At 47.8% G+C, this 16,133-nt stretch overlaps 3 protein-coding genes across 3 annotated transcripts; 1 reads left to right on the top strand and 2 right to left on the bottom strand.

Annotated features, from left to right (window-relative positions):
* Window positions 1–88: 88 nt before the first annotated feature.
* Window positions 89–1,837, bottom strand: EV420DRAFT_1765083 (uncharacterized protein). The gene is made up of 7 exons (XM_060480810.1): window positions 1,831–1,837; window positions 1,418–1,772; window positions 1,317–1,358; window positions 1,054–1,265; window positions 923–1,001; window positions 551–870; window positions 89–493 (listed from the first exon to the last, which is right to left on the bottom strand). Exons 2-7 carry the CDS (start codon window positions 1,479–1,481, stop codon window positions 248–250), a joined length of 963 nt encoding a protein of 320 aa, XP_060329683.1. The 5' UTR covers window positions 1,482–1,772; window positions 1,831–1,837; the 3' UTR covers window positions 89–247.
* Window positions 1,838–5,269: 3,432 nt separating this feature from the next.
* On the bottom strand, window positions 5,270–8,555 carry EV420DRAFT_522691 (uncharacterized protein). The gene is made up of 10 exons (XM_060482467.1): window positions 7,344–8,555; window positions 7,175–7,291; window positions 6,959–7,117; window positions 6,792–6,908; window positions 6,603–6,740; window positions 6,412–6,549; window positions 6,283–6,354; window positions 6,086–6,229; window positions 5,616–6,029; window positions 5,270–5,562 (listed from the first exon to the last, which is right to left on the bottom strand). The coding sequence occupies exons 1-10, from the start codon at window positions 8,172–8,174 to the stop codon at window positions 5,539–5,541; spliced, it is 2,154 nt and encodes a 717-aa protein (XP_060329682.1). The 5' UTR covers window positions 8,175–8,555; the 3' UTR covers window positions 5,270–5,538.
* A 1,455-nt stretch (window positions 8,556–10,010) lies between these two features.
* On the top strand, window positions 10,011–10,888 carry EV420DRAFT_1644124 (uncharacterized protein; the record flags this gene model as incomplete). Its single annotated transcript, XM_060477599.1, has 5 exons — window positions 10,011–10,145; window positions 10,175–10,379; window positions 10,435–10,500; window positions 10,573–10,617; window positions 10,671–10,888. 5 exons carry the CDS (start codon window positions 10,011–10,013, stop codon window positions 10,886–10,888), a joined length of 669 nt encoding a protein of 222 aa, XP_060329681.1.
* Window positions 10,889–16,133: the final 5,245 nt, after the last annotated feature.

The raw sequence follows: 16,133 nt of genomic DNA, 5'->3' as shown, positions 1-16,133 counted from the left end.
TTCAGGAAGAGATTCCTTGTCGCGAGATAACCTCTTGGACTACCATATACGGATCTGCAGAATTTCGAAGACAGAGGTACACCGTTGTCCTAACTTAAAAAAGATGAATCATTAAAAATCTCGTACCAACACATAATCCGAACCACTCTATGACACAGCATGGGCGTCTCTGAGGTGCATAGAACAAAGTCCTTGATATTCACCATGACCACGGACTTGAAGCGACTCTGCTTTTCCTGTTCTCCGGCTAGTCTGCTCCCTGGCCAGGATTCACAACGCTCTCGGGCTCGTGATCATAAATCGTGTCTGATACACCGTGTTCCAGGTCAACACCACTCCCATTAGCAGTTAACTCGCCATCAGGATTCATGCTTGTCGAGCGAACCGCCGACCCAAACCATAATGAAGAAGCAATGTTGCTCGCTTGCCAGCTGTCATTGGGACGTGCATTCCCCGACGCAACGCGTGCCGCGATAAGCGTAGGTGAGATTGCCTTCAAAATAGGACGTCAGTATCGAGATTCCTTCACAAAGAGGGAATGGAGACAGACAGTTATTGAAACGTAGAGGGTTTGCGGATAAAAAGATGTAGCCACGTTGAGAGTGAGTAAAACCATGTATCCTATTAAGCCGACGGCATAGAGCGAGGCGGATTCAACTAGAATCTCGACGATTCGGCGGTAGGTGAGCGTACCGGTACTGTCGTCTGTGTACCTCTTGACCGTCAGAATACGATAGATTATGAGTATGGTGCACCAAAGTGTGGTTCCTAAGGAGCAGGAAAGGTATATCATTGTCCAGTTGACTTCCGATGGCGAGTGACCGACAACTGTATTTTGCAAGTTGTGTTGGAATGCGAAACAGCCAGAGACTGTGAAGGGAGGTTGGGGATATAATAAAAAAAGGAAGTTCCAGTCTCGTACCTCCTTGAGCCAGAAGTAGTAGTATTGGCAATATAACGAATGGCCAATGACGGCCCCAGATAATCCAACAACGCCAGATCTATACAATGCGTAAGAGTCAGTGCTACATGCTAAAAACGAATATTACAGACCGTGATACAGTCAGCAATGCCAGCATTGATACCCAGTGCGATTCCCGCCCAATGGTAAAGCTTCTGCACAAGGCTAGAGTCTCCTTCCCCAATGTAGAGGTAGATAATCCAAGCCCAGTTCGTGGTGACAGAAATCGAGGCGAAGATATACAAGCATATAATCAAGAAAACCATAATGTTTCGTGTTTTGGATCGGGGTTGTTTGCTCGAGACTATCGATGTTTATATTATGCACAGTACTGCGAAATTGGAGACCAACACACATATCGCCCATAAAGCGAACGCCAAAATGCAAGTGTGAATGCCTGTTGTGTCTCAGCCCATTTAGCAATCCTGTATGTGCATTCGCTGGCATAGTACTGACCGTGACAGAAGACTCCCAATAACGCCTGGTTGAGCGGCGCAATTGATACTTGTTCGTTTGACATGGTGAAGATTTGCGGAGAAGTTGTGAGCTGAATTCGGTGGCTACCTTTATATAGCACTTGACAACAGACCTAGTCCTTTGGTTCATCGGAACTGATAGGTACAGAACCGTAGATAATAGGGTCTAATTTCGGAGGGGTGAAGATTTCTTGTTGACATAGAAGCACCGACTTCTGCCGATGGTTACAGGGCGAGGGATTGGAAGTCTATGCTTCAAAAGAGTGAACGACACAATCTTTATGTTTCCGCGATGGACTACGTTGCGCTAGTTTTCTGAACAGCAACACGAGGACCTAAGTGAGTGCTAATCGTTTAGTGATTTACAATGAAAACATCAGGTTTGCAGCTCACGTTCAAGTGGATACATGTCATCCAATTGTTCTACAAGCGGACGAAAGACGCGGGTAAGAGATGACATTGATGAATCCGTAAGTGATCAAAGTCAGAATTTCGGCGCGTAGTCTTCTGATGAAGGTAATACGAAGTATGGGGACAAGGCCCAATGACTCAAAGTCATAGAAGTAACAGTCGTCGTACTGACCGGTAAAACAGAAACAGCCGTGGTAGCATCGCAGACCGTTTGGGCGTAGGAACTTGTTGTGGACATCGCCCAATAATGATAACCATCTCATAGATTTGACCAGAGCGACTGACGAGCGAAAGAATAGACATATACATTAAATCTCCAGGTCCACAAGACGTTGCTGCATATCGACTTTGATGAACTGTCAATTTTGAATTGGCTGTGAGAAGGAAGGAAAGAAACCGTACTTTGTATCAGTCGTCAGTATTCCTGAACAGAAATGTAACAACGTCCGTACTCCAGATAGGGATCTACAGAGTGTATCGCACTGATGTTATCTTCCCTGACTCAATTCATTGACAGATCTTGAAGGCTGTCCGCATGGTAGTCCATTATCCACTTTCGCCCGCTGATCCATTCGCGATGGTCGATAGGTTGATGAAACTGGCCAAAGAGCCGGTGGTACTTGTCGGCCTAGGAAGCCGTGAGCACCGCAGCTCGGGGTTCCCGGGAAACGTCTGAGAGTATTGGATATCTCTTACATCGTCAAGTTGCGAAACGAATGAGCACTTACATCGTCGTGCTATCGACTCGAGGTGGGTGCCCTCCGTCTTGTCTGATATTGAAGATTTATATAGCTTGTTGCCATGACAAAAGATTTTGAGGTGGTGCCTATAAGTTCAAATGTACACAGACAAGTGAGATGGGAAATTACAGCTAGAAACAGACATGAATGATGGGTATATGCGCCCAGAATGAGATGGCAAAGCTATTACGTTGGTTAAGTGGTAATTCCTCTCTTAACAAAGGCTCACCAATACTCTCGGCACGAAGCAGATTAAATACGAGTACACAATCGTAAGTATGAACTTATCAGGCTCATAGGTGTCGATTTGTATCTCCGAGGTGATCCATTTATCAAGGCAGTCCTGAATTCCGAATTCGCTGGCGTGAGGCTGAAGCCAATCTCATCCGTCAGTGCGATGTGCCAGGCACAAACACAAGTACTTCTTCCTGAGACCAAACGATTAGCACCCGCCGAGGAAAGAGTATTTGTACGACGCGCAAGCTATCTGATGTTATGCATGCACCTATATGGCGCGTGTACTAATCCAAGGTAGGGAGCACCACAGATTATATCCACTTTGTGCTGCTGAGGAACAATGTGCCGCCTTGTGAAGAGTAGCCCAGTCCGACCTAAATGATCATTGATGACCGCCTATCGTTGCAAACAAGGAGTCAGTAGAAATGGCACGTCTATTCTCGCTGTGAAAAGCCATCCTGAATATTTCCTTGAATTCGCAATTGACTGAATGTATACCGTGTTGTAGCTCCATTCTACTAATTCGAAACACCGGGAAAAAAATAGATAAAAATCCAAATAAAAAATGTCGCGTCAGATACGGCATCATGAGTGCAGCGTTGAGTGGAGACGTACTTCCTTCAAACATTGTCGGAACGGCGCAATAAAATTGTACATGGAGCCGACCAAGAATTTTCTGGGACGGTGAAGGTAACTTAAGAGAAGAAGCCGACGCGACCCCGGGTAGCACAAGGTTGGTCGTCACGTGGCATCGCGTCCTTCCCCTTGGTCTCAGTAGCCTGGCAAGCCGCTTTATAGATACTCGCGGAACTCGTACCTGTGTATAAAGCCTGGTACCCAGGGCGGGGGGTATACTGGTAGGGTCCGAAAGTTTTTGTGGGCCCCAAGGGCCTCTGTGTTTGGTCATAAATTGAAGCTATATGCATTTCAAGATATCTAGAGTACATACAAAAGTGTCGATCCCTAGAGAGGACGAGAAAATGCGCTGATTTTAATGGTAAAATGGCAGGGCGACGAGATTTCCTCCCTATAAAATTTCAAGCGGAGTCTCAAAAGGTCCAACTTTTGGACCCTATCAGTACACCCCCCGCCCTGGGTTCCAGGCTATGGTCTCAGCTGAGCCTGGCAACTTGCAACTTGAAGCCGTTTTGATTCTATACTCGCAATCGGTGCTCAACCCATGACTAAAGCCTGCGAAGTCTGGAAATAACTCTGAAATACCGCCTCGTTCGACCTGGAGGGACACAGAGAAGCTCATCGATGGAAGCATGTGGAGAGGGGCTCAGAAGAGGATGCACAGCTTGTGAAGTGTGGCTGGATGAGCGGGAGGCTGAGTTTCGTAGAGAATGAGCAAGGTTCCAGGGTTCTGGGAGGTCGCGTTTGGAAAGAATAGCCGGTGTGTACATAATCATCTTTGACCAACAGAGACGCATTTGAAAGTCTGTGGAGGCGATGGATCGCCACTTCATTAGCGCGGACCTAGCGGAAATGACTGGAAGTTAGGATCTACCGATAGGCGTAGTTAAGCCTGAATCGCGTTCCTTGGTGCCATACGACTCCTCATCAGTAGAACAAGAGCCTTGTCTCTTCGAGAGCTGGTTACCACTGGCAGAAAGAGAGCATTATTGAGAAGCGGCGCTAACACCCAGACGTGTCCTTCAATTCAGGCGCACGGCGAGTCCAAAAAACAAATGAGTGAACGATTAGTCTTGTCATTTACATCTGAAGAGACGCAGCAACAAAATATCTGTAGAGAAATCAGCCTCATACATAGAGGGGACAAGTTAGCAGCGAAGAAAGGATATGATGGTTATAGTATCTAAGCGAAGGCCAGGTACTGCTCCTACTTACCCGGGAGAAGTGCTGGAAATTGGGCTTAAATTCAGTCACAATTAGTGTAGCCACATCATAAAATAATAAATTGCCGTGAACCCCACAAAGGTATAAACACCGAAAGAAATCCAAGAACCCGATGAGAGATGGGAGATAGGAATGAAAATAGACTGTCCTCGAATGATATGTATGCAAGTTCGCGAGGGTATAGGCTGTACCAGGAATGCCCAGAGAAAACCAAGAAAAAAAAATCCAAAAAGAAACGGGGGTATATGGGGAGTAGAAGTGATGACGATAGGCTGAAGAGCGGCACCAAAGGACAAATATGCAAGTCCAAAAGCATCGAAATGATAGATATGAATAAAGATAGGGCGGGGGTGTAGAATGTCGACGAAGAGATATGCACGTCGGATGTAAAGATCGAGAGTCAGATCGGAAGCGACGAGCACGCGCGCGGGTGTCCTAAACGAGTTTCCAAAGATGAGGATGAGAACCGAGAACCAACGAAACGTAAGAGACGACGAGGATATCGTAGGGTGTAATAGTTTGTCGTCGCAAAGCGTTGAGAAAGGCAGAACAGGACTAGTCAACTACCCGTCGGCAGCCAACCATCCTTCCGAGGCCCTCAGAGAACAGTGATAGCCCGTCGACCACACCGTCTCCAAGGTTCCTCGTATGCCAGGGATAGAGGAAGGACTGATAAGCTCGTCAGCGAACCAGCCCTCCTCCGGTGACCAGCTGCATGCACCAGAGCCCGTCGACCCCGATGCACCGCTGATCATCCCTAAGATTCAACGCTGCGACAGGATACTGATAGTTTGTAAAGTCAATATCCTCGTCATCTCTAAGCGCCCGTTGGTGTATCATGGTGGTAGGTTCATCAAGGAGATTTAGAACGGGACAGCTGGGAATAAAGTTAGAAGGATGAAAACACATTCGAGTCGAATGAAAACTCACGCAGGGGCGTGCCCGACGCATAGAGCGGCCGCTTTCATCCCACTGGCGCATCATAGGCGCACCGAGGGGGGAACGGCATGGGTTCAAGATTCGCTGGTTGGGACGCAACGAAGGGGTGGATGAAATTTCCTTTCCCAGTCGTTGCCTCCTCCCAGCCGATAGTGGAGGGCGAGAGGAGGTCGGTCCACCACCGCACGGTGATCCAGATATCTGACCCCGGGATATAGGCGGTATCCCCTTTCGCCGAGCAGGGGATGGAATGCGAGATGGGGAAGGCACACGCTTAGGATAAGGCGTGACTGCCGGCACCTTAAATGAGTCCTTCAATCTATCATCATTAACAGATGAGCTTGAGGATAGAGTGCCTAAGACCGGGTTGGACGGCCGCTCCAGTGAGCGGACCGTGGACTTGACCTAGACAATATCACCCATCAGCAGTTGCATCATACTAATCAAGTGAAGATTCTCACCGAATCCTCAAGCAACTCGGGCTCAGGTTCTTGTTCCTCAACAGCAGCCTCTGCAGGGATCACAGACTTCAGGGCAAGATAAGCATCGTTGGCGAGCATTTCATCCGATACAAATCGGCACAAAAAATCCTTAATCCACACGTGCTAAATGTGATAATGAACAATTTGTGGATATCATATTCCAAGTCGGAACTCACCTTGATCCATGAAGGCCAACCGTGACCCAAAGAGATGTACGGGGGGTTTTCTTCAACAACTCCACCCGTCGACTGCGAAATTGGCCCAAGATCAGTGACCGGTAATAATTTCCAATTGACTATGCTCACCGGTTCTTTACACAGTCCAGGCTTGTGTTTCGCAAGAGCACTCTTTGTGAAAAGCGCGGACAGTAAAGCGAGATATGCGTCGTCATCGAGGTTTTCATCAGACACATATTTCTGGAGAAATTCCTTTGCCCAAATATCCTGAATGTGATAATGAGCAATTGTGGATATGACCATAGTATGTAAGGACTCACTTTACTCATTGCGGAGGAGTCATCGCATGAGGATGTACATCGTGTCGGTTCCTTGACAACTGGAGGCACGCTTAACTTAGTCGACTCTAATTTCCGAAGATCCATCATCGAAAATAAGGACGTTAAGGGCGGCATATTCTACAAGCTATGCATTAGCACGTTCACCAATAGAAACAATCCGAAGCTCACCTCTAGGCCCTCTTCAAGCTCAGCAAGGTCTGAGCGGAGTTTATCCAGCTGGGGGGTATGACATATGAAAGAACCGATGGTTGGGAATGAAACTAGGGATACCTCTCCCTGCAAGTCCTGAAAGCAGAAATGTCAGTGACCGTCGGATAGTTGTTTGGCGTACTCACTTCTCGACTAGCCATTGAACGAATAGCCGATTCGAAAGAATCCGAAACGTTATACTCCACGCCAGCCATCATATCCGACACGGCATTCTGATCCGGGACCGTAGCATACGAGCTTGATACTGATTTATCCGAATTGGACTCGCCGGCAGAAGAGGTAATCTGTTGCGCATACAGTACTAGTCGGTATATTGAATAGTGGTAAATGGCGATGCTTACCTGGGTGTCGGGTGCTTTGAAGACGAGATCATTGGTAGACTTTGTTGACGAGTAGACCGCGCTAGCACTACTGTGTCCAAGGTTTCCAGATGGGAACGACACCGTGCCTGTTGATGTCTGGAAGGAAAAATGAATCAATGTGGATTATATCATGATATACGACACTCACCTGAACATCCGAAATCAACAATGAGCCTATGTCACGTTCTCCGTGTCTTCCTGCAAGTGTATCCTCTGCGGCGGCAGCCTCGCCTTGGCCAATACCACTTCCTTCAGTTGCTAGACGTCTCTCCAGCATGTCCAACACGGCAGAGACCAGGACATAGACTCCCGTCATTCCTACGTGTGTGAACACAGCAACACGGAGGCCGTCGACAGACGCGGAATGATTCTCAGAGAGAAGATCCTGGACGAGAAGGAGACCAAGAGCAATGGCGACCATGACAGCGAAGACGAGCGCAAAGAACAATGTTCGTCCGCTGGAACCAGGGACCGGAGATGATCTTGGGACGTACACCGGAGTAGATGCAGGACGATGCTGGGACGGCTTGAACGCCCTGCTGAGAACCACCACGACGGCACAGACCACGAAGAATAACGCCAAGAGCGTTAACACCGGGAATGTCTTCGAGTTTGACGGAGTCTGTGTGACCATAGGCGCGAGACGAACTGAGCGAGGCTCGACGAAATCTTCATTAGGCGGGGAATCAATAGGCGTCGAGGAAGGTTCGGAAGCTGCTACAGGAACCATACTCTCGACGACGATTGGCTCAACGACGTCGATATCAACGATCCGAGACAGGCTATCCTCGAGGGAGGTCAACCTCGAATTGAGATCCATGATTCCACCGGGAACGCCGCAGACGATTTTGTCTGCTATGACAGAGAGTCCTTTCCACCACAGACCGATGTCAGTGGTGGAGATGGACGCCCCGTATAGAGACGTAGTAGAAAAAAAGAACAAGAAGGACGAGAGTATAAGTGCTGAGCACAGTACCATGGTGACTGTTCCGAATTAAGATTGCTAATGTTGGATTTCCCGATCCATGGCTGCTTTTATACTCCCCGATCTTTCCTCGATCGTCGGATGTCTCCGTGACTGACGCGTCGAGGGATACCACGCGTCCTAGGGAGCAGTGCAGTAATCTGGAGAAGGGCGGGCGGGGGAAGGGTAGGTAGATTTTGAATGCTCGAAAGATCGACACACGTCGAACATGTCAGTCGTGAGATTCGATTGATATGGCTTTCGTCACGGTGCGATTATAGTCTAAATTCAGGCCAAGGTGGTTTAATAAAATTGAGAGAATGATTTTCTAAGTGTCACTTCGATGAGCGGAATATCGCCGGGCGGCGCATCGACCACCTTTGCGAAGGAGACCGTTGCGGCTCCGATGCCGTACTGATGTGCAAAGGTGCATGTAGGCTAAGCTCCGTCGAAATACTACTTGTGTTCAACGCCATATGGATCTATTCGTTCAGGACATTCAAGCTACGGCAGTTCTGTGGAACTGTACGTTCGACCAGCAAATTAGTACTGTGAAAATGCATTATAAATATTAGAACTACGCTTACTCTCTCAAATATATTTCCAATCGTTGTTCAAGGCGGCGCTCTATACTTGATCCACTGGTTATTCCCTGTAGATTAGCTACCTGCCCAAGGAATACAGTCAGCAAGAAGTGTCTTCGGATACATAGCACAAGACCCACCATAAAAAAAAGTCCCCAACATTTACCATCGACGTCAATTTCTACAAAGTTCTTGGACATCGAGATCGCAAAAGAAAAGGTAAAAGCTGTCAAACTCAGTACGAATCTAGCATATTTCGGGCAGCGGGCATGAGTGGGAAGGTCAGGGATAGCCCTAATGAACAGGGTCCATACTTTAGATAGTGGAAACTGAGACAAAAATCATCAGAAAGTCACTCCCTGTTCCCAAATTTCCTCACCTACCACTAATAAAACAAAATTCCTCCCTCGCCCGATCCTTCCGTAGAGCACCGAAGTTGGCAAAGGTTGGTAAAAAAGACGATTTTGAAAGTGGACCTGGCAGCCTAATGGGCAGCCTCGGCCGAAGAGCTTTGCCCGAGAGACTACCCAAATATTGGAGGTCTAATTTCCATGAATTTACGCGACCAAGTTTGGCAGCCCTTCTGGGGGGCCTGGATGAGACGACTGGTAAGTTAATCGAAAGATGCATATAGGCATCTTTGATTCCCGGGTGCTCATGCGTCGGAGAGAGACAAATCTCCATGAAAGGACGAACAATCCGATTAGCAGAACAACGCAGAATTTTCGTAGTGATAGGCCAAGAGGGAGAGAAAGGAAGTGAGATATCGAGCGTAACAGCACCAGCCCCTCCCAAAAGCCGTTGGATTGCTGAAAATGCAAATAAAGGTGGGCGACTGCGCGAGAAAGACGAAAGAACAAAAAGGACAGTCTCAGTGGCTGTGTTGCAAATCCGGCAACTTCCAACTTCCCCGATTCTTTCCGAAGAATGAGGAAACGACAGAGGGTTATAGAAAGCCGTAACTGGTCGTGAGTAGTGCCAAACTGTCTGGACAGGGGCTATACTCCGGGTTGGCTTAGCTAATTTGCGGTGATTGGCGAGCATGCGGCACGCTACGGCTGGCATGCCGGGTGGCTGAAAGTGATTGCCGCTGTGGCTAAAAAACCCTGTCTTTCCGACTTCTCCCTATTGGTCGACGAACTGTTGATGGTGTTCGCAGATGCCTTTCCTTTTCTTTCCTTTCACTGCCATCCTTTAGCATGATTCTTTTTCTTTTTAGGTTCGGTTCCAGAACGCGATTTGACTTTGTGTCTTGTATTGCTCAAGTATGTTGTTTCCTGCTAATCAGTTTGTTGTTGTAGTGATATTTGTGCAGGCACACAATGATCAAGAACCTGATATGATGGGTGGAGCTGGAACCATATATTCTCAAGGTCAGTCCAGCTTTACGCGTAGCTTGTCGGTTCATAATTAATTTCATCATATGCATAGTCGGAACAATTTACTACTCCGATCGACTACCGTAATATCACTGGGGAGTTTATCCCAGAGGATCATGGTTTCGACGGGCTTCTCTCTGTTGCGCTTCCAGGATACTCTCGGGCTATGGACTCGCATATGATCCAGGCTATGGCAGATCTACCAGACAAATTCCCCTTCAACGAAGATTATAACTCTGGCTACCATTTGGGTATTGGTAGGTGTTGATTCTCCCTAGAACGTGCCATAGTTTGATTTTACGTGCTCTACAGGTTGGGAACAATCGACAGTTCACAATGGCACTCAAATTAGCTCAGAAACTGGACTGAAATACCTGAGTAGGCCGAACTTGTACATCCTCATCCACAGCCATGCAACCTGAATCCTCGAATCCAATTGCACTACTAAAGGTGTGAAGACCTTCGATACCGTGGAATTTACCCAAGATGCTGGAGGTAGGCAATGACTCTCTATACTATTCTGACCGAAATCTGACATCTGTCACAAGAAATAATATATACCCTTTCGCCTGCCAAAGAAATCCTTCTCTCCGCTGGATCTATCAGGACACCGCATATCCTTCTCTACTCAGGTATCGGCGACGCTGACAAACTCAGTTCTGTTGGCATTACTCCTACTGTGCATCTCCCTGATGTCAGGAAGAACCTCACTGATCACCCGAGGTATGCTTTAGCTTGGACCATCAATAGCACGGACACCATCTAGAACATTCACTTGCAAAATGAGACTGTTCCAGAGGAGGCACTCGCCGAATGGGAGGCAAACCATACAGGATATATCGTGAGTACTTCAGGGAATCAGTTAGGTTTCTTGAGGGTACCTGAAGGTCTGCTGGATGATGCGCCATGTTCAGGCGATGAGATGGCACACTTTGAGCTGATTTTCTCAGCGAGTAACTATTCTCTCGGCTTTCATTGCATTCCATTACTGAAGGCGAGTATAGAATGGTATCCCTCAAGAGCCCATCCCACCCACTGGCAACTACTTCACGATACTAGCGATAGTAGTCTGCTCTCTAGCACGTATGTTTCAACTCCTTCCTCTTTTCCTCTCATCTCACAAGGGACATACCAGGTGGAGACATCACCATTAACAGCACGAACCCTCTCGACCCTCCGCTCATCAACCCCAACCTCCTCGGGCACCCCCAGGACTTGACTATCATGCAAGCCACCATAAACGTGTCTGAGAGATCTGTCACTGCCCCCTGCATGGGATGGATACATCCTCGAGTTCATGTCGAACACTACCGAAGCCGCCATTCATGAAGGAGCTGACACGCTCTGGCACCCTGTTGGTACAGCAAGCATGTCTCGTCGTAATGCAGGCTGGGGTGTCGTTGATCCTGACCTGCGACGATAGGTCGTTACTGATGATCTACTTAACTAAGACTAGCATTTTAGCATGCAGGGAGCATGGATGTCAACAACCAACTTTAATCGACTTAGATCAACTAAGGATCGCCACTCGCACTTCAGTGGACAATGCTCTTAGAGGTCAAAGGAGATGTGTGAAGTCAATCGAGGACTTAGATAGTCGCAAAACAAGGAGCTTTGAGTTGGGTAGATTAAACCTTAGCTGAAGCTGGGGTTTAACCCAGCTAAGGCGTCACTTAAATACACTTGGCTATGCTAATAATAGTACTGTGAGAAACTGTCCGTGGTGATCGCATATGAGTAATCAGGCTGAGTAAAACAAAGAAAAATGAATAAACCGTAACATTACCCCCCTCTTAAGACTTGTTTGTCCCAAATGAGTCCTCAGACTCCCACTCGTTGCTGTCTGAAGTGGAGTGTTTGGATTCAGAGTAGAATGATGGGATATCATTGTCCTTGTCCTCATCATTCCAGTTTTCATGAATTCGTTGGAGGTTTTGGAGGTTTACCTCTTCCTCGGTGTCCTCTTCCTCCACCATCGGTACTCCGTCCGCTTCATCTGTGGTGACCATGGGCCATTTGCTTTGTAAGAAGTCAGCTTCTAGTTCTGGGTTAAATGCCGGGTGCCAATTTTAGGCTACCAAGTCAATTAATTGCGAAGAAGGGGAAGAGGGATAAGAGTCTTGTTGGGTATCGCTGTTGTATGATAGTCCCTCGTCGGCCCTTTCAATCTTCCCTTTTATTCGCCGGACTTTTGCCTCGTACTCGTTGACCAGCGTTTCTGCATTGGCCATATTGGATCTTTTTACCCAAGAGTTTTCTTCTGCCGGGTATCCTTTCCACTTTACCAGGTACTCGGTTATTGTGCACCTAGTTCGTCCTCGACCAATGACTTTATCTCACTGTTCCACGATTTCTTCAATCTCATATTCTTCCTCATCATCGATTAGTTCTGGAGGTGGTCTTTCAGGACATGGTTGATTGGGGAATTCGGGAGCGTGATATGGGGTCAGGAGGGATTCGTTGAATCGATTATGAATTTTCCACCCCACCGGAAGTTTTAGTTCATAGGCGGAGGCCCCTTTTTTGGCCATGACGGTGAAAGGTCCTACTCGGTGATCTCCAAGTTTCTTGGTTGGATGAGGAAGGTTTAGGTTGGTAGAATCCAACCATACCTTATCGCCAACTTGGTATTCAACGGCTTTGTCCTTATGCTTGTCATAGGCCTTCTTCATTGATTCGGCTGCCTGCTCCAAAGAATCTTTTGCCTTTTCCTGCACCTTTTGTATACCCTGGACCAGCTTTGAGACAGCTGGGACGACGTCGGGGCATTGGGCCATCTTGATGACTTGCCCGTCCCTTCCAAAAACCACTTTATAGGGAGAAAAGCCAGTTGCCGAATGCTTTCGATTGTTGTGAGTGAACGCAGCTAATGGTAGCCATTCGCTCCAGTCATCCTGTCAATAGTTCATGAACATTCTGAGGTACTTTTCAATTTCCTGGTTAACCTGTTCCATCTGTCCATCTGTTTGAGGATGATAAGCAGTGGAAGGGTTCCCAGTGAGGTGAACAAGTTTGTAGAATTCCTTCATGAACTTGGATACAAAGATGGCTCCCCTATCTGAGATGACCTTTTTGGGCATCACCCTGTAGGGCACGTAGACGTGATCTCGTAGGATTTTGGCAAAACCGAGGGAGGTAAGTTCCTCAGTGCATGCGATCGGAATTATTGTCTTGGAAAATCTGTCGACTATGACGAGAATGGAGTCATACCCCTTCGAGTTAGGGAGCTTGGTGATCATGTCAACTGAGACATGAGTCCATGGCCTAGTTGGGACCTTGTTCGGGTGGAGAGGGGCTTTCTTTGGGCGGCGATCTGCTTTGGTTCGTTGGCAGACTTCACATCCCTTCACATATGCCTCCACCTCTCGGCGCATTCGAGGCCACCAATAGTCTCATAAAATGAGTTCCTTGGTTTTCTCTATACCAGGGTGCCCCGCCATTATGTGGTCATGTCATAGGGCTATGATTTCTCCCTGTAACTGTCGATCCATCGGGACATAGATGCGCCCATCATACCAAAGGAGCTCCTGGTCTCGAGAGACCCCCTTTTCATGGTTAAGGGAGTCTGAAATACCTCGATCCCATTTACGGGGGTTGTGAGTGGCCAACTTGATTTTTTCATGCAGCTCTTCCTGCGTAGGCATGATCAAGGCCCTGAAAGTGTTCGGCCTTCAGGACAGTTACATCCCAGTTATCCTCCTTGCCTTGATCGTGGTCTGCTTGTCTAGACAATAGATCCACTTTGTGGTTTTGGGCCCTGGGTTTGTGGTGAAGCGTAAATTGGTACTCCACCAGCTCTGTTACCCACCATGCTTGCCTGCGGTTCAGCTTTTGCGGCTTGTGGAAGTACTGCAGGTTGGAATGATCTGTCCAAATTTTGAAGTCTTCCCTGGCCCCCATGAGGTATTGTCACCACTCTTCCAAGGCTATCATGATGGCCAACAGTTCCTTGTCATAAATTTCATAGTTGCGCTCAGTGACGGATAGGGCTTTGGAAAGAAAGGCCACTGGTCACCACTTCTCATCCTGCCATTGAGATAGCACGGCTCCGACCGCTCCTTCACTGGAGTCCGCTTCCACTCGGAACTTTCCCTCGTCTAACGGTATTGCGAGCACTACATCTTCACAAAACAATTCTTTCAGCTTCTCAAACACTTTTTGTTGGGCTTCCCCCCATTTCCATTCAGCCTTTCCTGTGAGCGAGGTTAGAGGTTTAACGTGTTTGCTGTAGTCACATATAAACCTCTGGTAGAAATTGCAGAATCCCAAAAAGGACTGCAGCTCCTGCTTCTTGCAAGGAATAGGCCACTCCAGTAGTCCAGCGACTTTCACGGGGTCCATTTGAATCTTCCCCTCACTGACGATTACCCCTAAGTATTCCGTTTCTTTGACTTCGAACTCACACTTTTCAGCCTTGAGGAAAAGATTGTGGGCTTGAAGTCTCTCCAACACCTTTCATACTATGCATTTGTGTTCGGCTTTGGTCTTGGACGCAATCAAAATGTCGTCGAGGTATACCGACACCTCCCCAGCATTGATGAGATCTTTAAAGATGTCATTCATCATCCATTGGAAGGTAGCGGGGGAGTTTGTGAGTCCAAAGAACATTACCAGGGGTTCATAAAGTCCGCGGTTGGTACGAAATGCCGCTTTCCATTCGTCACCCTGTTTGATGCAGACATTATTATAGCCCCATCTCATGTCCAGCTTGGTGAAGTACTTGGCCTTCTTCAGCCTATCCATGAGTTCTCCGATAAGGGGTAGAGGGTACCGATTTTTAATAGTCATTTCGTTTAACTTTCGGTAATCCTGCACCGGGTGAAGCTTTCCATCTTTCTTTTTGATGAAGAAGAAAGGCGACGCCATGGGAGACTTTGACGGCTGAATACGACCAGTAGAAAGGTTTTCATCAAGGAATTTATCTAGCTCCTCCTGCTCTGCCAGATTAAGAGGGTAGACTTTACAATCTAGATTAGCATTAGCATTAGGGATCAATTCAATGGCATGATCCCAGGGTTTTCGAGGGAGAAGCTCATCGAAGCTCTCCTTGTCGAAGACGTCCTTAAAGTCTTGGTATTCTTCCGGCACGATTTCCTCAAAGGATTTGGTGGTCTTTTTTGCGTTGGCCTGGGTGGCTAGATCGTTAGCCTTAGTCCCCATGGCTTGTACATGGAAGGCTTCTTCAAAGTCTATTACCAAGATTGTATCTCCTTCTTCATATTCATCCCAATGGGCTGAGGGATCCACATCTGGTAGGTGAAAGGGGATTTTTCGACAGGTGCAGTGGGCTAGAGTAACCGCCCCGGTGTCCCAATCGATCAGCGGATTATGTCTCTGTAGCCAATCATGCCCAAGGAAAAGGGGTGTGGTGCCTAGGTCTACCACAGCTAGTTCGATCCTTTCCACGTGATCCCCAATCCATAATCGCACCTTGGCATACTCAGTGATGTCCCCTCCCTTGTTCCTAGTGCTGTTGGCATTATAGACTGGAACAGGACGGGCCACCTTTTTGAGGTTGAGAGCATGATTGTGGGCCCAGGTGTGGTCTATGGAACTGCCGGTGGCCCCGCTGTCTACTAAGGCTTTTACCGCATGTGTCTCCCAAGTGTCCAGCATCTCTAGTTGAACATTAATGGATACATTTTGCCCCTTCTGTCCCCTTATGTACATGGGCAGCCTCTTCAAGTCCTCCATCCATTCCCATCTCTCTCTCGACTCCTTTGCTGTCTCCAGCTGTTCTTTGAGTGAATCCCACAGCTCGATCATTATTTCCCCAACCCTATGAGGGTGCACCCACCATTTCAGAGTGGCGAACACGGCAGATTTGTCCTTGGCGAGACGTAAGGCTCAACGAGTCCAGTGCGTGCCAAAGGGCTCATAGTACATATCAAGAATGGCCCTCTTGGCTTCAGGCGCCAACTCAGGTTCGGGGGTCATAGGAGACTTCCCCTTCGGTGTCATGATCAGGATGTCGGACCGTAAGTAGGCTTCCTCATCTTCGACCTCCTCTA

Source organism: Desarmillaria tabescens, assembly GCF_030435595.1.
Source record: "Desarmillaria tabescens strain CCBAS 213 chromosome Unknown EV420scaffold_22, whole genome shotgun sequence".
NCBI lineage: Eukaryota > Fungi > Basidiomycota > Agaricomycetes > Agaricales > Physalacriaceae > Desarmillaria > Desarmillaria tabescens.
The sequence above is the reverse complement of the archived record's forward strand: the minus strand, read 5'-3'. Positions and strand labels throughout refer to the sequence as shown.